At 34.7% G+C, this 23,008-nt stretch overlaps 1 protein-coding gene across 25 annotated transcripts in view; it reads right to left on the bottom strand.

Annotated features, from left to right (window-relative positions):
• Nucleotides 1-23,008, bottom strand: part of ADGRB3 (adhesion G protein-coupled receptor B3) — a 732,591-nt gene that overhangs the window by 407,193 nt on the left and 302,390 nt on the right. For 10 of the 25 annotated variants that reach the window (XM_021072833.2, XM_021072856.2, XM_021072841.2 and 7 more), the window contains 3 exons: nucleotides 21,617-21,727; nucleotides 15,495-15,656; nucleotides 9,464-9,628 (listed from right to left, as the gene is read on the bottom strand). In XM_021072833.2, coding sequence (XP_020928492.1) covers nucleotides 9,464-9,628; nucleotides 15,495-15,656; nucleotides 21,617-21,727 — 438 coding nt within the window. The remainder of the gene's footprint in view (nucleotides 1-9,463; nucleotides 9,629-15,494; nucleotides 15,657-21,616; nucleotides 21,728-23,008) is intronic. The other 15 variants (XM_021072859.2, XM_084958600.1, XM_084958618.1 and 12 more) reach the window with 3 other exon arrangements.

Genomic DNA, 23,008 nt, shown 5'->3' with positions numbered 1-23,008 from the left:
TTTAAAAGTAATAACATTTATTGAGCTTGCATTATGAAACTCACTATTCAGAGTATTCTTAGGAAAAGAATTTAAAAAACAATATTCATGCCTATACTGCATGTACCATCTATTTGGTGAAAGAATATACAGGCATTCAAATTATTGAAAACATTCAGGAAGCAACACATAAACAAAGATAAATTAAGTGATGCCAACCAGTCCAGTGTTCAGTGAATAGAATAAAGGAATATATGATGTCCTTAAGCATTCTGGTTTGAGGTACATTTTTAGTATCTTTTTATGGATGTAATAGTTACACACTCACTGCAAAGAAGAAAGGACAAGTGTCTCTGGCTAGGAAAATGTGCCTTCAGGAATGAGTGAGTCAGAGTCACAGAATCAGAGAAGGTAATTGGTCAGAGAGTTTTATTATGGATTAGGAAAGAGAAGATGCTTTGCTGAACAGAGATTAGGAAAAATGAGAATATTTGTCAAGTATTTTGCTCATTAGGCTTTTTCTAAAGGAAGACGTTGCCTCACCACTGTTACTTTTTTTAACATTTTAAATTCATTCTTATGAGTTCAGTCCTTTCTGCCAATGCACACATTTTATGCTTTGGCTAAAGTTCAAGAATAAGTTAAATTAGACATGTGAAGAGCATTTTGAGGTTCAGCACCAAGATAAACATCAACAATATGTGTATCTTAGATTGGAAGAGTTTTGTCTATAAATCAATTACAAAAAAATAAAATAGTGAAATTGAAGATTTATTAAGCAGACATTTTTGATGTTTTATTTTATATTGAGAACTAGAATTTCCTTACTGTACATTAACTATACTGTTATAAAAGAACTAACTTGACAAAGTAACTGACTGGACATATTTTAAAAAGAGGAAAAATCCAATAGTACTTTAGTGTGTTTTGTAGTGGGGTTAGTCAGAGCACCATTTCCACTGGGAAAATGGAAAATTGAGAAGTTAGAAAGAGAGGGCTATGTGAATTTAATTTAAATTATTAGAAAACAGACATTATAGGTACACAAAAGAATTTCTTTCAGTGCCAAACATGGAATATTGTTTTATTTTAGGGTTTTTTTCAGTTTGTCTTCCTGGAATTTTTTTTTAAATCATTAATTATGTTCTTCTTAGGGAGATGAGCCCAAGATATTTTAGGAAATGGTAGCGTCATTTTACTGAATGGGAAAAAGTGGAGGTTTTGGAGAGGGGGAAACTAAGAGCTCTGTTTTGGACATTTAAACATTTCCTAGTCTGACATGTGCACTATACTGCAGTGATAAATATTGAGATATTTTAAAATGAAAACCAATTATCATATGATGCACCTACTATTTGTATATCATAACCACTTATCCAGGTGCTATAGAAGGTGTGAAGAACCACACTTTTCTTTTTATCTGATATTTATCATCTGATGTTTAAAGGACCATCAAGGCCCTGCCTACCCCGACCCACCCAAATACATCTGCCTTCCACAAGTATAGGGATGACCCCACACTCACAGCAAACCCATGTATCTGAAAATCCCTTGAGTCTTTCTTTCTAGAATTGTGCCATCATTGAAAACTAATTAGCATCTTGTTATTCTATCAGAAAAGTATCCCGGATGATTTGGGAAAACGTAAACACTGCAAAGCTGGTCTCAGAGGCACTGTGACTGGTCTTGTTGTACTAGACTCCGGGAACACTGCAGTGATAAAGACCCACCAAGCTCTGCTCTCACCGAGTATGTAGTCTGAGGGGCTGGGATGGGGACAGATGATGATAAACAAGGAAACAAATGAGCAAACAAGAGTCTCAGCTGCAAGTGTCATGAAGGCAATGTGACCACAGGTGAGCTGAGTCCCCAGTCACTAGAAGGAGCCAGAAACATGAAGATCTGTGGAAGGCTCTACACAAGTGAAGCCTGAAGGTCAGGAAAGCTTTGTGCATTCTAGGTCAGAGAGGAGGCTGGGGCCCATGGGACTTGTAAAGAGGGGGACTCGAGAGGCAGTGGGTTCACAGGTGAGCAGAGGCCAGATTCTGGGTGTCCCTGCAGGCATGTGACCAACAAGCTGAGAATCCATGAGAGGATTTTGAAGTAGGGTAGAGATGTGAGACAGTCCACATTTTAACCTTTCATTGGGTAGTTGTGTGTAGTGTGGATTGCACAGGGGCGAGAACAGGTAGGAAGATGTTAGGGGACTCAAGTGTAGCCCAGACAGAGGTAAATGGTGGCACCTTTTACGGAACTGGGTTAGAGTAGGTTTCAAACGCCTCAGCAGGTAGGTACACAGCCCTGAAATCAGAATATCTATCTGGAACATGTTGAATTTGTGATGCCATTACAGACCTAGTGCAATTTAAAGCTGTATTTCCCAAAAGTATTTGAAATGCAATCCTCCCTCCCCCCCCCTTTTTTTTTTAACTTTCATGGAACACCATTTGGTAAACATCACATTGGAGGAAATGATTTCTTCTATAATATGAAGCCAGGTTAAGAATAAACACTTTCTTGAGCTTTTTAGTTTCTCTTCATTTCCATCCTAAGGACTTGCAGTTGGATTCTTTTAGTGTTATTTTTCAATCTAAAAACTCCAGAGGCTTATTACTTTACGAACCATCCCACAAGGGTGACTAAGAATAGAGAATGCAAGGCTGTATTTTGAAGTTGGGAGATACACTGAGATCAGCCTGTCTTACCTTCACATAATGTGCTTCCTTATACAACAGTGTCACACTGGGGACACTTTTTTTTCAGTAGTGTGACACATTACCAGATTTTCTGGACCCAAAAGAATTAAAATTGTAAAGCCTAAATTGTTAGATTGCTAGGGCTTACATCGTTAGATATATCAACTTCCCTCTGCCATGCATAAAGAGGAGCAATCGTGTTCACCTGCAAGAAAAACCTGTCTCCCATGTGCAGGGAAAAAATTAATTTCTATGATACATTTAATGAAAATACTATGTTTCAGTCTATTTTCTCATCTTGACCAGGGACAATATGGAATAGGCTGGATGACAATAACCACAAGTTAGATTATGCACTCATCCATAACGTAGTGAATATTGTGATTACTAAAACCATCATTTCAGCAACTGTTCTGGGTTGATTATTGCTGAGTGACTAAGCTACTTATAGGGAGGGGTTGGGGGAGAAGAATTCTGGGCCCTGCTCTAAGGCTATCTGATTTAGCACTGCAAATTTGGAGAGTTCTGATTTTTATTGAATTGGGAGTTATCCAGGGAACAGGCTACAAAACTGAAATGTAGATGAGCCAACCTCTTACTCTGGTCTTATGCTGAAGAACATAAATCTATGCTTCCTAATTTCCATTTTAAAAATAAATAACAAAAAAGGAAAAATAAAAATGAAATTTCACTTTAAAAATGAGAATTAAGAATAGAAGCAAGTTATCATGATAAGACTAAGAAGAATAAAAAAAAAGTTGGTAAATTAAGACAAAGTTTAAATGAGAAAAAAAATGTTAAATATAAAAGAAAGCAAGCAAGGATTAACAAAGACATAATTAATTTTTTAAAAATCTCATTTGCAAAGCACTGAAAGTTCACCAGAACAATGCTGAAAATCTGATATGACACAAAATGAATACAACTGCCCTGTGACAGACTAGAAGGTTAAGAGGATAAAATGCAAATTAATTAAAGAACAGGTTAATGAGGCAGCATTTGAGTTTCAAATTATAACATCCTCATGCTGAGACAACCAGAGACTTCTGAACTAAGGTAGGGTGAAGGTTCAGCCACTTTCCACTCACTGTTCTCACCAGCATGGCTCCCTGCTGAGGGGTTGTGGGGAGGTCCCCCTCTCACAGATGCTGAAGAATCAAAACACTAGTTCCACAGGAGACTGAAGCCTCTTGCTCCAAGTTACAGATATTTGGGTGCAGCTGTGTTTCTCAGGCCCTACCATTAGGTGATTCTTTCCTTCTTCTTAGGGTTTTTAAGAGTCTGCAAATACATCTGAAAACTACAACCTAATGGGATCTCTCTAGAAAGTTCTGGATTCACAGGAATGCCTTTCTCAAATGTAGGACTGACCAGTGAGACGCTGCTCAGCCCCACAAATTTACATGGGCCCTTATGTACTTACTTCTTGCTGATACAGTCCTGGCCCAAGAATCCCTTTGAGTCTCTGATGAAGGCTGTTCATAAGAAACAACGCTCAGAAACTATCATGATATTCTTATTTTACTTCACCAATTTCTTCCCAAGTTCCTTATTTCTAAAGTAATATTCTCAAATACATCATGATAAATATCCTTGAATGTATATTGCTTTATACTCTTCAAGATTCTTTCACCTAATTTTAGTCATATAACAATATAACATTCCTATGATATAGAAGGGTAATAAATACCAGCATATTTAAAAAATGAAAGAATTGAGGAATAATGAAGAGGAAGAAGTCGCCTAAGTAAATATTTATAATTAATTGTTGGGACTCAACCTTAATCCATGTTTTGTGAATTCCAGACCTACTGAATCAATGTAATTAAATTCATTTATACATAGCTTCATATATAAATGAAAATTTGTCAATAGTTCTTTATTTCAGTCTTCAATCTGTCACATTACTTATCCCTATCTATCCTCTATATTATTTGTACCCTACTTCATAAATATATATTAGCAAGGAAATTGTCAAAACTGAAACAAAAAGGATCAAACTTGAATCATTTGTTCCTCCAGTCTTCATCCATCGACAGAGGGAAAAAAATTATTACTCTATAGTAAAACACTATGAAGAAATTTATCATAAATCTCAATACTTTGAACTAAAAACTTAAGCTTTTATTTTCCCCAAATAATTTAATTTTGGAAAGGACCATATCCATTTTATTTGGGGAGATAAACAGCTATATAATTTTAATGAAGGGCCTACCTAGAAAATGCAAATATTCCATTATGTCTGTCCATCACTTTTCCCCAGTTGAATATTACTCAAAAGCAAAATTATTAAAAACAGAAGCACTAAAGTGATCAAATAACCCTGGAAGAGGAGTCACCACCAAGGTGACACCCAGGCACAGGCACAGGTTTGACATCTACAGCTAGACTTCAGTGCTGTAGGCAGCTTCCTTGGTGTCATAGCGAGGCTGTGTTATTTCTTGTTGGACATAAAACCATCACAGAGCGTATCAACACCAGACAAGGTCACTCTGAGGCTGATAACAATGAGGTAAAACAAGGCCACTTCAGAGACAAAGATAAGGTCACACGGAACCCACAATGTTCCAAACATTCTTCTAAGATGAGTGACTCCCTTCTTCACCAACCACTGTTAGTCTTCCCCCATCCTAGATCATTTACCAATATACACAGTACACAACTGTCCCCTCTTCCTGACACTGTCAGATCTGTAGCAAAGCCTCAATTTTTTAAACCCTCTGTGAAATCACCCAATAAAAATCCAAATGCCTCAGTTAGTCTTTCCCAACACCCTTCTACTATGATGCCCCACAGTCCCTGTGTTGATTTTCCCTCACCGCCAAGAGTAGCAAACCCACCTTGCTCAATGACATGTGTCATCCTGACGGACTCTGACTGGAGGGCACTGAGGTGATAATAATCCTAATACTTCCACAGTGTTTGCTATTTACCAAGTTCTCTCCCTTATAACATCTCACGTGGTCCTCTCATGAAGTGGGTATTACTATCTTGTCCCCACTGTATAGCTGAAGAAACTCAGGATCAGAGGGACAAAAACAGATATTAAAGGTGACCTCTGAATTTAGATACATGTTCTTGTGCGAAAGTCCAAGATCTTGCTACTACACATTAATGTACCATTAAGTAGACACAGAAAAATGCCTATAAGAATTTGGATCAGTATTAGAAATGTCGATATATTCATACCAAGAAAATAAATTCAATAGTAATTTGTTGGATACCACCGAGTACAAAGTTGAGAGGTAAAGAGGAAATAGAAGTGCATCCCTTGTCCTCAAACAGATCAATAAATACCATTATGAACTTGGTGCTCAGTTTGTGAATGCAATGAAAATTCAGAGAAAAGAGAAAACAGTCTGGACTTCCAGAAGTTCTGAGTTTGGTGACAAAAGATAAACATATCACAAAGACTATTGAACATATACCCTTCCATAATATCACATTTAAGTATTACTACAGATGAGGACAGGAGAAGGTTATGTTTATGAGACAGAGAAGGAATCACAGTGAAATCCTTTTCTTGCTCTATATGCCTCTGGCCCACCTCTCCCAACCAACACCAGTCACTGTTTTCAGACACAGTACATAAATCAATAACCAGTAACTCTAACTAGAAATAGCAGGTCTACTCTTTCCTTTCTTTCTTCTCTCCCTTACATGGATCTCAGGCAGGTCGTTCACATTCATCTCAAAAGAAGTTGGGAGAAAACTGGACATTGAATAAGGAAAGTGTCAGATAAAAATAGGATGTCATCTTCTAATCAGTAGTTATCATAATTTGCATCAATAAAACACATTTCATTAGTTCATGTGGATAATACTCATCATCCCTATGTAGCATCCACTTCATTATGGCAGTGATATGTGTTTCTTTTGTTGTTGTTGTTATTCCCCGAATATAATTTTTTTTCCTTCTGTACAAGCATGGTGACCCAGTTACACATACATGCATACATTTTTTTTTCTCCCATTATCATGCTCCATCATAAGTGACTAGACATAGTTCAAAATATGTGTTTCTTAAAATCAGGATACTGGGATGATGTTCTAACATGACCCCACACTAAAATGCCACTGCCCATTATCTCAATTTGCATGGTCAAATCTTGCAAAGGCAGTGGGAGAGCAGAGAACCACGTTGTCAGTTTGAATGTTCCTTCTGCCCTCTTCTCTACAATCAGCCTCCAAAATCAGCCTAACCAAGGAGAACCAAGTGTGGGTCTTGGCCCACTCTCTTCATCACTTACACATTTCCTATTACAGTTTTATTCCTTGAGAGGATGACTTAGGGATCTCAGGGAGAATGGCTACAAGAAATGTAGGTAGGAACCACTTCATATTAAAATTACCACCTTTCATTGAAGTTTGAGTACCTGTATGTGTTTTTCAGAATTGCATTCAATTTTTCACATGCTTATTTCTAAATCCTCAGAAGAGACTGCAAATTTCTTGAGATCAGGGACTATATATTCTTTTCAGTAGTCTTACATCTAGTTGATACTTAATAATACTTTTATATTCAGTGAAGGTGCCTGAGGTTAGCTCTAAAACAAGAAGTTCTAATTCTTCTAATATCTAAGAAGAATTCCAAATATTTGTAGCAAATAAAATGACATATTTAAAAAATCTAATGACAAAATCTGAGACAGAATATATAAAATAATTTTTAAAATTATACATATTAGAATCCCCTTTCTAGTAAGGAAATTAGGATAAAATATGGTAAGAATGTTTTCTTTTTTTTGAAACAATTAAATCCAAGGATGGAAATAACAGAAGTTATAAATGAAATTAAATATTCTTGATAGAGCCATAATGCTCACTTATAAGAAAATATGAGCTAGGCTAGATTCACAAATAGTATAATCACAATTTCCAAAAATTAAGGATCTAACAAAAGAAAGCTATCCAACATTAATGGTTTTAGAGCGATTCAAATGATAATATAATACGGGTAAAACACAACTAGTTGAAAATCTATGTGGTTACTATTTGAGAGACAAAGCAACACTTATATCAACTTAGAAAAATGAATTTTCTTATCTGAATTCTAACAACTTAGAATCCCTTTATACTGATAACCAAGCTTTTTACTCCCAGAAAAATGGATAGAAAGTGGACAGTGAAAAACCTAGTTGATAATATTTTACTGGTCAGTACCATGTACCGATCTTTGTACTTATAGAGATCAACCGAGGTAACATAATTAAAAACCAATATGTTAAAGAGATTCTATAGTTAGCTATTATTTTTGACTTCCCTGTATTATCTATTTTTTCACACTCCACAGAAAAATAAGAGTGAACTCTATTTGACTCCCCATAAATGTCACAGCTCAGCAGTTAAAAAAAAATTCTATAATTTGTCTAAGCTTACTCAAATCTTCAGGAAAAAGACATATGTGTATCTATGTGCCTATGCATATGTTTACAGAGAGACAAAAATAAGACAAAACATAAATAGATTTTCTGGGAGTGATTTGCAAATAAGGAATCATTATTTTTGACTCTTCAATATTCATGACACCTTAATATTGAATTGTATGAGTTTTATTCACAATTGATAGAATTCTAAAAGTGATAATATTATTCAACATGACTGCTACTTATTTAAAGGTATATTCCCAAATGTAGGACACCAGTAGTCTCTCCAAAGTAAAAGGGAACAGTTAAGCTTGTTAATGACCATTGCTTCTCTATATTTTAGATGTGCTTTCATAGTCATCAGATGTTTTTGATTCTTAAAATTTCCAGAAGAAATTTGAATTATAGCCTCAAATTGTAGTATATTAACTTGGTAAATTTAAAGGGCAAACAGGACTCAATGTGAGTCTGGATCACACTATTGGGATCATGGCTATGCTGGTTGCATGCAGATTATGTGACTACATGGGCCTGTGAGAAATTCTCCCAAAGAGAAGATAAATGTCTATTTATGTGGGTCTTTGCCACATTTTTAGCCTTTGCCATTTGCCACTCCTGTCTGTCTTTTCCTCTAAGAAATTCCTTTGCTTTTCCTGGGAGATTCTATCCTCTGTGTTTACTTTCTCGCATAAATTGCAAGCCCCTTCAAGCTGGAGATCAGTCCTTTTCATGTGTAGGTACCTGTTTTATGCGTGAATGTTTCAGCATCCTAAATAAAAGCATTAGGAAGACTTCTCTCTGGAGTAATGGGTGAAATGACCACAGTCAGGTAAAACAGAATTGAAATATTTTAAAGGAAAGACTAATTTTAAAGAATATAAATACACTCTAAAACAGAACACAGTCCTCATAATCACATAAAGATTATATGTCATTTATGGTCTAATCATTTTATGCATCTAGCAGTGAATCTAGAAAGTCTGACTTCCTAGCAAATGTCTGTCATGCTCATACATGGTCAGTGGCACATCCCACGCCTGATCTGAATGAGTGTGGAGAATAACAGCAGAAGGACGGCCTCTACACAAGTCTCTTTAGTCACAATATGGATGCAGTAGTCAATCCAAGGCTTTGGGACATCTTACGATTTTCTAAAGAGGGAAATCCAAGTATAGATAACATCTTAGTGGGAAGCTTTAATATACATATGAATAGAAATTCAAAAAAGTGAGCACTGATTGGTACTCAGTCAAGGAAATATCATTAGGTGGAATCAAGGAAGGTACCAGTTTTAAGTAGGAATCAAAGGACATGTTTTCCAGTGTGGCTGAATGAAGGCTGTACTCTCAATATTTCCTGTATTGACTAGGGACCATATACGAAAGACAAATTTAATGGGCACTGAAAGCAGAACAGGCTCACCTGGGCAGAGAGCAATATTACAAGGCTTATGATGTGTCTCGGGTCCTTCACAGGGCCTTCCCCCGTACTGGGGTGGCGTGCATGCCCGGGTCCTCGTTCTTTGGCCTCGACCACATGTGAATGAACACAAACTCCACGGAGACCACTCCTCCCAGACTCCATGGACTGTAATAAAGCAAAGAAGCTTCAACAACAGAAGCAGAAAGGCAAAGTCAAAGATTACTTTTTCTTTACAATTAAGAAAAAACTCATCAAATAGGCAAGTATGAAGATATTTGAAAAAGTCAGTTGAATTACGCTTTTTATTTATTTTGCTTTTTTAGGGCCCCGCACCCGTGGCACATGGAGGTTCCCAGGCCAGGGGTCTAATTGGAGCTACAGCGGCCATCCTAAGCCACAGCCACGAGCCACGTCTGCGACCTACACCACAGCTCATGGCAATGCCAGATCCTTAACCCACTGATCCTTAACCCATCAAACCGGCAACCTCATGGTTCCTAGTTGGATTCATTTCTGCTGCGCCACAATGGGAACTCCTGAATTACTCTTATTTGCCACAAAATGTAAGTTAACTTGAAAAAATCATTAAAATAATGGGAAATTGAATGTACTTTTTTCTGTATTTGAACAGTTATTTATGTCATAAAGTTTTGATATTTCTTTTTTTTTTTTTAAATGGAACGGCATCTCTCTCTTTCATGGTAAGATAGTCAGGAATTACTGCTATGTACAAGTAATATCAACTAATCTAATATAGAAAAATAAATTTTTAGAGTGATAATCTGGAATTAATATTGCATTTAAATAGATAATGGCCAATTTAATTCGTCCAACATTTACAAAGTTTCAGGATTAGTTAATAGTGTCAGTATGAAACAAAATCTGAGAATTGATGGTGCATACTTTAAACAGGTATTTAACCTGACATTTTAGAAAATAAATGTATTCTTGCCATTAAAAATCATGGGTGTTTAAGTCACTCTTCTTATGAATAAGGGGGAAATTTCAAAGACTATCGACTCGCATGAAATCCTCCTCTTGCCCCAGTTTTTAAATGAGGAGCAAATATGAAGACTTCTTTCTAATAGCCATGAAACCAAAAGATATCTTTCCACTTTCAATAACTGGATGGCGCTGGAAATCCTCCTAATTAATAAAAGTTCTAGAAAATAACGATCTAATGAAGAGTACACCAAACATAACTATCAATACACCAGTATTTTAAATATGGCATTACAATGAATTCAAACTTGATCAGAAATACTAGCATAATTTTCCGCCTACATAGTAACCATTGCACATAAATATTGACATCTTTTGCAAAAAGACCATTAGGGTTCAAAGTTTAGATCCTGTCCTTGCACTATAAAATCACCAATCTCATCCCAATTCTTAATATTTGGGACAGTAAGCAGTAGCATTCCATGGATAATACAGACCAAAAGAAGCCAGGAAAAATGTTTCCCTTTCTTGCAAACATTTCTGTATTGATGTTGAGCCTCTTTAGTACTCTTAAAAGTTCGCGAGCAGAGGTTTGATATAACACCCACTGATTGACATGAGTAGGAGGAGTAGAAATTTATAATCGAAGATGACGAAAAAGATGTTCATTTTTCCCTGAACATTGGTAGGGTTAGGCTGAAGTCCACATAAAGTGCCACAATAGTTATGCCAGTAAATACAGTCTATCTAGAACCTTTTGCACGTATCTGCTGACCAAACTGTTACTTTAAAAACACATGTAACACGGTTAATTATGAGGCAGCCCATTCTCTTCTATTTATACTATGTAGATTCCCCAACTTGTAAAAATACGTTCAAAAGTTGAAAAAGTAGCCAAATTTAGGTAATATTCAATGAAAAGTTCTTTAGGTCAGTGAAACTTGGTGGAAAGTATATTTCGAAAATATTGTTTAGAAAAAGGGTGAGAGAAATTAAGATGTTTGCATTTTTCCTATTAAGTTTGAGACAATCAAGGATAATTTGTACCCACTGGTATAAGAATAAATAGTAAGTCTGTATTTAAGTCTAAAGAAAAAAAATGCATATATACATATTTACATGTAGGTATATATGATCAATTATAGCAAAATATTTTAAAAGTAACATATATAAATGCATTTTGTTTTGTAAAAAGTATACCTTTAAGCAATTTTTCACATTTATTTCTAGTTACCAAAATTTCCCTATTTAAAAAAGCACTTTTTTGCCCTAATTTTTTATATAAGATGTTAATAGACTATATAGTATTCTGATTTCTGGTTCTATTCATCTTTTTTTCTATCAACTCACATTGCTCCACACACGCTGAACAATCCAAGAAGGAAAAGCTGTCATATTAGCAGATTTTTCTCTAAAATCTCGAAGATGTGTTGATTAATCTTAATGACTTAGTTAAATTATGAAGTTAGAACCCTCTGAAAAATAATCTTATTCATTACTTTCTAACAGTCTTTACTGCTCCATAAGAAATTTCATGAGTTCTCCACATCATTTTTAAAAAAGCAAAAATGCTTTTATTCATTTGAAAAGGACCCAGAATTATTAATGCTTTGTTATTTTAAATTTTATTGAATTAATTAGAAATTATAGCACATATCTTGTAATTTTATAAATTCAGAAAAGATTTGTGATAAAGGTTAATTTTATTTTAATGAAAAATTATGAAAACTACTTTCAGTAAAGTATGAAAATCTGTAAGTGATCTAATCTACTTGAAAAATGTACTTAATAAAACTAAGAAACATGAAATTAACCCATTTTTATAGTTTTCTTAGACGCTAGCTATAACGTCACATCTCTGTGTTAGAGATGAAATGAGAACTACACATACACAAATTATACTACTAGATTTTGCAATAAGTATACAAATTATCTTGTGATTTAGCTTGGGATGTAAAAAAAAAAAATGTGACCAGTAGACCAGTAGGTTATTGATTTCTGAGATAATTTTCTTCTTAGGAATAAAATATTTTTTCAGAAAGATATTTACACAGCTTAAAGTACTACTTAAGGCTTTTACATTGACTTTTTTGACACTGTTTTCATTAAATAGTATATAAAAATACATATTTACCAGCATGGCAAATACCTGAACAGAATACAGAACACAAAATATTTCATAATAAACATCTGAAAGATATCCCAATTTTCTATAGTGGGATACTTATTCTACATTTTTGAAATAATTTAGTTGCTAAGTTATTCTTCATGGTTGAAAATCAAAAAGAAGTCAATGAAACTTCTCATTCTCCTGAATTAAACATCTAAACCGTAAAAATGATAAAAAGAGACATATTTCTTATCATCAGTACTAGGTAACCAAATTTAGAGAGACAAACCAATACATCTACAAAGATGAAGACAAATTATTAATTGGTTATGTACTTCAGCAGGCATCATGATAGGAGGATTAAGAAACTGGGGAAAAACTTTAAAACCATAGATTATTATTCGGGTTTCTGGTCATGAGACACAGAGTGAAAGGGAGAGTAAGCCGGCTCCACTACAGACACTCCCAGGCCCAGGGAAGGGACTGATCAGCAGCCTTGGGCAGAAAGATGGAGCTTTCCAAATGTTACTGGATGAGTGTTGACAGTGTCTGGAAAGTAAGCTCTGAGTGGAGAACTGTGGAGAACACTTTGGCACCCACTCAGACTTCGTTTGAGGGATCTGTTTGCCATCAGAGTCTATCCCTATATGTTGAAAGATTTGACCCTTCAAAAGGATGCTGATAAGATAAATGTATAGACCAAGTACAGCTTAACTCTCTTTGGACACTTGTCATTGCCCAGGACAGGGCACTTGATCCTGGAACCCTTAACATAAATAACTATGCCTAGGGACCAGCATTAAGTACGATGCCACATCCCAATGAAAAACCACTAGCATTTCCTCATGAAGTCCTTTTACCTACAAAATTCAGAAACTTTATAATTCCTAAAATACCCATGTCCTTACTGTTCCTATTTTCCTGCTTCTGCCTAAAGCACTAGAGTTGGCCTCCTCTATGCTATGTCATCTTTTTTCACTGTCTCCCCCAACCCAGGACCTCCTTATGCATTTTCTTCCTTTAAGCCTTTTATTTTTTACATGACGTCTTTCTCATCTAGTCTGATTTCCACTGTTCTCATTAATTTTTCTTGTTTTCAGAGGAAATTATTGCTCTTTTCCTGTCTTCCCTTGCTTGTAGCTTTCTTCTATTTTTATTTTATTTTATTTTATTTTATTTTATTTTATTTTATTTTATTTTATTTGTTTTGTTTTGTTTTGTTTTGTTTTGTTTTGGCTGCACCCACGGCATGCAGAAGTTCCTGGGTCAAAGATCAAAACCAAAGCACAGCAGTGACAATGCCAAATACTTAATTACTATGGCACCAGGGAACCCCTGTTTATCTTTAATTTTCCCTTTTCTACTGCTTTGTGCCTCCCAAGCAGATGTCAAGGGGATCTCCCATCTCATTTCAGCCTTCCTCTTCCTCTTCCACAACTGCCCACCACTTCCTTTCTTTTTCATTTCATTTTTCCACGTTGTTTGCTTTTTCTGTTTTGTTTTGTTGCTTTTTAGGGCCACACCCACAGCATATGGAGGTTCCCAGGCTAGGGGTTGAGTTGGAGCTGCAGCTGCTGGCCTACACTGCAGCCACAGCAAAGCAGGATCCAAGCTGTATGTGTGATCTACACCACAGCTTGTGGCAACACTGGATCCCCAACCTACTGAGTGAGGCCAAGGATGGAACCTGAATCCTCATGAATACTAGTCGGACTGGTTTCTGCTGAGCCATGATGGGAACTTCTGTCTTTTCTTTTATTGTGATTAAAAAATATCGAATGGAAAACTCACCAACTAAACTAGTTTTAAGTGTACAATTTAACAGTGTTAAGTATAGACATAGTGTTGGGAAACAGGTCTCCAGAAAATTCTCATCCTGCAAATCAAAACTCTATACCTATGAAAAAACTCCTCCAAATTGATTTTGAATAGGTTGCCCTTGCCCCTTCTGGGAAATTGGGACTACACTTGCCCTTCTCCCATGGCGCCCACTCTGTACTCTTGCTTTTAGCAACTGCAGACTCAGACTTTTCTGGAAACAGAACTTGCTAGAAGACTGAAGCCCGTTTTACCAGATGAAAGGCAGCTGCAGTACCAGCCCCCTTCTCTGTGACCACCTCATTCCAGAGACCTCTGGAAGGGCCTAAATGCCAGTCCATTGGTGTGCTACAGTGACCAATAAGTTTGCACCACCCACCCGCCAAATGGGTGAGCAGAAATATAAATCTGGAGATTCACAGGATCATATGCTTTGGACTTCTTGAAAGCAAGCCCAGAATCCTTTTAGTACTTTACAATGAAAGCCAGCAGTCTGAGAGAGAGAAATGCCTATAATACGTGTGTATGCATCAACTGAGAAAAAAAATGTTGATGTAACACGGAAAATCTGAGCAAGCTATTATGCTATGCTTCATTTAACATGAAAGATCTTTTTTTTTCCCATTAGACACTAAGTTTACAAAGCAGAGAGGATGATTCTGATGAGGGCAGCCACTTGAATGAAATAAACTAACAGAAAGTCCTTCGGCCAGGGGCACTATTTTCTCTGATAGGGTCAAATAAATGGTAGGAATATAGCTGATGCCTTAAAGGCTATATCAACCATTGCCTTAAACAGTTGGCACTGATCACATTTCTAGTACACTGGCAAATTTCACTATTCCCCCAATATTCAATTGGACATTTTCACCACCTTAAATCAGGAAACATATTTGAACCTTAAATACCATCAGAAACAAATAGAAAAATTTCAAGCTTATAGTTGCAGTGGGTAGAAAGTCACTTATGTAATTTCTTGACTGCTCTGAAAGCAGACATAATCACATAAATTATAAAATTTCACAGTTGAATAAAAATTACACTTATCCGCTCTAATTAAAATGCCTAGATCCATTTTCATATGAAAATAACAAATTGTTCCAAATGCGTAGCATGACACAATTCAATAACATCCACAGTTGTAGTTGCTGCTAACACTACCTGGACAGAGGGCAGTGTTATTGCAAACCCTTGATTCTCTTAATGGGCCGCTGCAGTGTGTCCCGTAAGGTGATACACAAGTTCTGGTTCGCACCTGCGACCCTTGACCACAAGTAACTGAGCATGTGCTCCACTGGGACCACTCTTCCACACCAGATTCACCTGTGTGCAAGACAACAAATAAACATGAAATACTGTCTTGAATATTCATTTAGTAAACATTGTATCAAACTGACATTATGACATGCAAGAATAATTTAAATGTAAGATATGACAGTACATCAAAGGTACACGAAAACATTTTCAAGAAAAATAAATTTAAAGAGAGATACATAATACACTGATGCAAGGTCCAAGTTAGCCATAACCTTTTAGCAAGACTCCGCTTCACAAATCCACTGTGCTATGGATGCTATGAAAGGACCAGTCAGCATTTTTTAGCAAGAATGATTGTTGAAGTGATTCTTTTCAAGCCAATCTAAGGTTTTGTGCTTTGATGGAAGAGGAAACAAAACGTATTGCTAAATTTACTCTGGCTTTGGTGAGCAGGACTATATTGATGTGTTCTTCCCCAGTCCTTTGTTGCGTAATCTCCTTTCTAATGTTGGATGAGGCAGAGCTCTAGTAGTTTGAGCATATCTAGTTTTTAGTGTGTTGAACACTGACATTTATAATTTATTCCTGGTGCAATTCTTACTTTTTCATTTTATGACAGCTATTTATTTTGTGATAATTTGTTTAAAAAACATTCTGCTCACATTTTTCCCCATGATGATCTATAGTAGAGAAGTAATTTCTATTTGAAATGAATGAAAATTCCTCAGTGATTTCTATTAATTCAATATAAAACTAAAATTTACTAAAAAATAGGGCCTTAAACAGTCAGTGAATGTCTGAATTCATTAATTTTCTTGGAGTAAGCATCATAATGAAACTACATCTAAATTCAGTTATTATCTAAAGTCACAGGCCAAGGAGACTTAAAGTTAAGAATTTCTAAAACCACTGCAAAGGGCTTCTAATTCTATTCTGGGATGGTGTTCAGGATATATTTTTAACACTGATTTCAAAATTTGCCATTGCTTTTCTCCAAATACCAAATTGGGCTATTTACCTACTAGCAGGAACTACTTAAATTAACCCTTTATTTGTTGAAATAGTTTACTTCTGCTTCAGTTAGTCAAGTGTTTCTGAAAACTTTGCATTACTGACTATATAAATCAAGGAGCAGTTATATTTTATAGATTCTATCTAGAATTTGCCTGTGGGATAGAATTCGAAGGATAGAGTATGATAATCCGTTTGTCCACCTTTTTTGGAAAGGTTAGTAAATGACTTAAAAATTACTTGCAGTGCAACTCAAGGCAGCTGGTCCACAGGTTTGGACTCCAGGACAGAAGGAGTTTGGACCAGAGAGTAACTCAATTTGCAGATTTTTTCACTAAGTTCTTTATCAAAAAAAAAAAAAAAAGTCAGCTGAAATAAAACATGTTTGTGATAAAGTAGTTCAAGTTACATTCTGGTGTAAGCTTCTTATCTCCTTGTGGGCCCATGACAACTAGGTCACAGTCAAGTGCAGGTCCACCAACCATACTTCGTGTAGCAGTCTTAGGAAGGATTTGCTCTTGTATTGGTCTGCATTATGCACCCAAAGGTGTAAATAAAATAATGCATTTATAACTGAATATATATCATAAGGGCACAGACAGTGGTAACTGGGATGACATATTATATTAAATGGGACTTTTTTCAGTATTGTGATCAATATTTGTCCTTGTAATACTATATACATCACCCTTGATTTTTTCAGTATTTTTTGCCTGTACTAATTTATATATAACCTATCCATAGAAATGTTATTGGATGACCATTTGAATAATATTTAAGCTATGCCTCTTAGTGTATTCTTTTACATTAATGAATACTCTATCAAGAATAAAATCATTATTTTAGAAACCTAGCAAAAGGACAATGGTTTAAAAAGTATCTACACATATGTGCATATGTGCACATATATATATATTTAGCAGTGAAAATTTTAAGCTTAAAGTTGGCGGAAATATAATGTAAAATTTTTCTTATGATATTTCAGCCTATGTTTGTGATGAGATTAAGTGAAGTAAAAATATTATGGTTGAATGTTATTCATTAAAAGCCAGAAGACTTTGAACATTGTGAATTCTGTAATAAGTAAAATGATAAAGGTTATGAATATAATTAGTTCTAGTTTTCCACAAAAGCATTGCATTGTTATGATGGCAGGAAAGAAAAAAGCTGTAATTAGACTGAGCAATGAATCAGGATCAAGAACTATTTTTAAGTGTCTTTCTGAACAAATATTTAAAAATTTGAGTTGCTTCTAAATGTATGCTGCTGCAATGATGTTGAAGAGGCTAGGGCAGTGATGGTCATGAGGGGCTGATAATCAGTGTTTGGAAATGGCTTTCTTCAATCTCTTTGAAACTGATGGTTCATCTTGTTGATCAAAAAACCAAAATAAATAAATAAATAAATAAAATATATATATGGCTTTCAAATTATGAATCAAATTTTGCCAAAATACTACTGAAATGACCTTGTTATATCTCGATTTATAGATTCAAGTGACATTTCTACTAAATAGTTATAATTTCCATGCTGCCACTTCCTTATCCCAAAAAAGCTTTCATGCTATTCTTGTCAAGCACATTAGGGCATTCAGAGAAATACCTTATAAGAAAGATGCTTTGTAAAAAAATTCACCAACATAGTAAAAATAGTGAAGTATAACATAAAGTATACTATTTTTAATCTGGGTGTCTTTGGAGATACCACAAACTAATTTGGTTCCTTGTAACTAAGAAGGCATATAACACACATCATGGAGAAGGATTCAGTATCTAAGGTACTCTTAAGGCTCTTGATTCTGACACAAAACATGAAAGGAAACTGGAAAAGCAATTAAAGTCAGAAGATCTGTGTTTAATAGAAAGCTACTGCATATTAGCTCTGTGACCTTGAGAAAGTCACTTTATTTCTCTGAACTTCTCAATAAAGTGGTTAATACATCTCTCTCAAAGCCAATGTGTGACAATTAAATGAGGTAATGTATGAGGGTACATTTTAATCTTTAAACAAAATATTAATATAAGATGTTGCTAGTATGTTAAAATCATGAAATTAGAAATGCACTTATAATTTTATTTTTTCTCTTTTAGATAACATGTTATGTTTTACAAATCCATACTATTTTCTCCAGTGAAATAAAGACTACTTCCTTAAACATGTTTATAAGATCATTTGATAACTATGATGTTGGAAAGCAACAGTAAGTGTAATTAAGATGTCTTAAGCCATCTTACTGGTATTTAATTTAGATGTCTCTATTACATATCAATATCTTATCACTGAGTTTCTTTTCCATTGACTATAAACACAACTGTGTGCTAGGCTATTTTAGCACTTTACATGTATGTCCAAACTAGCCTAGCTTTGTTACCAAACTGACCAAAATGATCAAGTTATTTTGATAAAGTAATGCTACTTTACTAAACATTACTCTTCTAAAAAAAAGCTCCACTCTCATTATTACTTTATTACTAGTTTGTTTTTAAATACAGGGTTGACTGGTCACATTGATTGAAGAGGCTAGGTTACTCATTTTGAAAAGTAATTCTTAAATTATAAAGTCTGATATCTTCTGCTTTGTCTTGCCTCATGATTAATATAAAATATATTATATTGTGTTTTATTATTCAATTTAATCTCTACTGCATCATTTTTTGCCCTATAATTAATGTTATTGCTGTTTATATGTAACAGTCATTTCTTGGTTTAAAAGACAAATAGAAAAGTTGTATAAATAAAATAATTTGGGGGGAAATTTTTTTTCCTGGGGGAAATTTTAATTAATTATTGTGTGACACTTAGATGTATTATTTAGACTATTTAGCACCTAAAGAAAGTATAATATCATAAAATATTTAAGGAAAAAAATCCTTTCTTTTTAGCTTTACAATTGCTTCATGTCAAATTATGTATTTTTAAAACTACTTAAATAATGCAGCTTCCAGTCTTTTATAAATATCATAATTTAAATTTAAAACAAGTCCTTTCCCTGTATTTATATTTGCCTATACTGTCTTTAGTTTAACATGAAATAATAAATATGTATTCATCAATTCAAGATCCAATCAATATTTTCAGAAATTTAATTTTGAAGTTCATTGACTTTTCTGACATTGTTAACAATATGGGGAAATAGTTTCAAAGCTCCTCAAGAATCAGTTTAATAAGCATTTCATCTATTTAACCAAATCATGTGTTACTATATATTATATACAATGTGGGGGAAATAAAAAGTAACTTAAAAGAGAAATTAGTAATTCCTCACTAAGAGAACACAACGTTCCTTGTGATTTGAATTCTAAAAAAATTTCTGCCTGAAAACTCTGAATTCTCTTGGTATGTATGATAAGCAAATCCAAAAACTGATTTTATATAAAAACTCCAGGCCGAATTGCATAATATTTATGCATAAACTAATTTTTCTATATTATTGGAAATTTAAAACTATGGTTCACCATTTCACCATGAAGTCACCCCAATTTTAAGGAATTTCAGTAAACCAATGTATGCCACCTCTTTGCAAAAAGTCAGGACACCTCTAATCTTACAGAAGTGCCCCATGACATGGGGCAGGAAGGAGGATGGGTAGTCAGCCCATGCTATGCATTATTGAGAGTCGAACATCCTCTAATCTTGGGTCAATAGTTGAGATTTTTTTGCTCCCTGTAAGGGAGAAAAATACATTTAGAAATTAGAAAATTTGCCTGAATCTGGTAATGCACTTTGGGGTATGTTTAATCAAATAGTAAAAATATAAATCACCTTTTCTTAAATAAGAAGGTACACAAAAAGCAATCCAGAAAAGCAAGTTTCCTTTATTTCTAGATTTGCCTGCAACATACATTTTTAAAAAGCTAAAAATGTGCCCTTAATGTAGAATTTATTCCAAACATTCTTCCTGTTCTGAGAGTTCTTTGACCTACTTTGCAACTAATGTAGTGAAATTGCTACTCACTCATTACCAAGAGCACAATTCACTAAATTTATTTTTTAAGTTGTAGATTCAAGTTTAGTGTTATGAATAAATATTATCTTAAGAATACATGAACTAAAGGAAATAGTCCTTCAAGATAATTCCTTCAGATAATCAGTCTGAATGTCATGACAAAAAGCCTGTCATGTACTTGAAACTTCTGTATTTATGGTTAAACACATCATCTGGATTTGAATGTCTAACACTTTATGAAGACAGATAAAACTGTTAGTTTGCAATTTCCTAAAATAAAAGTTACAGTTGCAAATGTTCCTAACATAGTTTAATCATGTTTTCATTTGAGAACGTTCTACATGCAAAGAGACAGAATTATAGGCCATTTATTATGATGAGCCAAAATAGGAATGCATCTATTTATTTATATCTATTTGGGGTGTACTCAAAAGTAATATAATTCTTCAAGATTAAAAATGTTATAAGTCAAAAAGTCATTTGATATTGTTGATATTTAATTATTTGGAGTGTATTACAGCTTACTAATAATGGCTGTCAACTTTTTATTATTTAGCTTAAATAACAAAACTCTCTTTCCAAATTAAAAATACTAAATTCCAAAAAAAGTTTTAACTAATTGCTATGCATTTTAACAATCAATTAATATTTATATGATGCATGACATTGAAAAATTATTTAACATATTAAATGTTGTTTCATCATCTAAAATCCTACTTAAAATTTTAATTTTGAAAAGTCCTAAAATAATCAACCATTGATGAAATAACTTTGTTAACTTTCTTTAAAAGTTTAATGATACATTTTAAGTAGTTAACATAAGTAAATAATAATATGCAAATCCTAAATGTCCCACACTGAAAGCAAAATAAATCTTACACATTTTTTGTGCACTTTTCAGTTCACAGCTACTTCATTTATGGACTTTAACTGGTGACAAAAAAAAAAAAATGGCTCAAAAAAATATCAGCTCCAAAAACTGACAAATGTGCAGCAAAAGATTATGAAAACATGCAGTGGCTTCATTAAATTAACAACAATAGATAGAAAAATGTAACTAACGTATTACCAGTTTGTGCCATAAATTTAGCAGCATCAGCTTGTTCCTGAGGGACCCTTTTTTCATGAACAGATCGAGGTCGCTGACTTTTAATTGTATGATCTCCCATCATTCCAAATTCTAAAGACAGAATAAAGGTATATGAAAGCTCGTGTGTAGACATTTCTCATAAATTACATCACTGTCTCATGCAATATGTTCCTACACAGACCTAAAAGTTACTGATTAAATTCACAATTCTAAGTTTTCTCGGCTGATCTGGTTGGTTTCTAAACTCAAGTCAAAAAAGCTACAAACAAGAACAAGGTTTCAAGAAACAATAATAACAGTCAATGAAATGACACATCAGGTTTTAAGTCAGCTTAATTAACAGGAGTAGTGTACTCTCTTCTGATATGTTGTGAAGCAATACATCAGAAAAAATACAACCACAGTGTTAACTATTGTTTTTCAGAGTCAGAATCCTGACTGCATAACAGAATCAGTTATGCTGATTCACTGAATCAGTAATCACCCCCACAAGCTTTTCAGCACTTTTCTTAAGGAATGAGTAATGCTGCAGCCTAGCTTACCTAAGGTAAACATTCACTTGATAGACTATCTTTCCAAAGATGAAGTTGCCCTTGGTGTCTTCAAAAGGTCATAGGAAATGGCACCTGAAATACCACTCATTCTTTCCTGCCTTGTGCCCAAATAATTCCTCACTCCTTTTCTAACCACATGGAAGAGAGTGTTTTTTCTTAAAAGTTATGTTTAGGAAAGTGAATGATTCCAGTTTTCTGTTATTTAATCCTTTAAAAGTATTCCTCCTAGGAAAGAAAAAAGATAATCTGGACCTATCTCAGAGACAGATAGGGGAGAGAGAAATCAATTTGAACAAAAGAATAAATTCCTGGAGTTCCTGCAGTGGCTCAGTGGTAAGGAACCCAACTAGCATCCATGAGGACATGGGTTCAATCCCTGGCCTTGCTCAGTGGACTAAGGATCCGATGTTGCTGTGAGCTGTGGTGTAGGTTGCAGACGTGGTTTGATTCTGGTGTTGCTGTGACTGTGGTGTAAGCCGGCAGCTACAGCTTTGATTCAACCCCTCACCTGGGAACTTCCATGTGCCATGGGTGTGGCCCTAAAAAAAAAAGGATTCCACATAATATATTTTTAAAAATCCATATGCTTCAAATTCTGCAAGAATCCATCTTATTTCACTGTTACTGTAAAATAATTTTAATAAAACCAAAGCCTAATGAGTAAAGTGGTTGGTTCTAGCTCAAGGAAGTGAGGGTGGGGAAGGGCACTGCTGATGGGCAGGGGTCAGTGGCGCTCCCTGCTAAAGAAAAGACATTGTTGGGCCCTTAAGACCAGGTCTTCTACACGTGACAAAGATGACTGGGTAAAATATGTTCT

The sequence above is a fragment of the Sus scrofa genome, chromosome 1, assembly GCF_054392235.1.
Source record: "Sus scrofa isolate SSC_HxYL_T2T_F1_AM1 chromosome 1, Sscrofa_HxYL_maternal_Yorkshire_Landrace_v2.0, whole genome shotgun sequence".
NCBI lineage: Eukaryota > Metazoa > Chordata > Mammalia > Artiodactyla > Suidae > Sus > Sus scrofa.
Note: the sequence above shows the minus strand (reverse complement) of the source record. Positions and strands in the feature narration are given on the sequence as shown.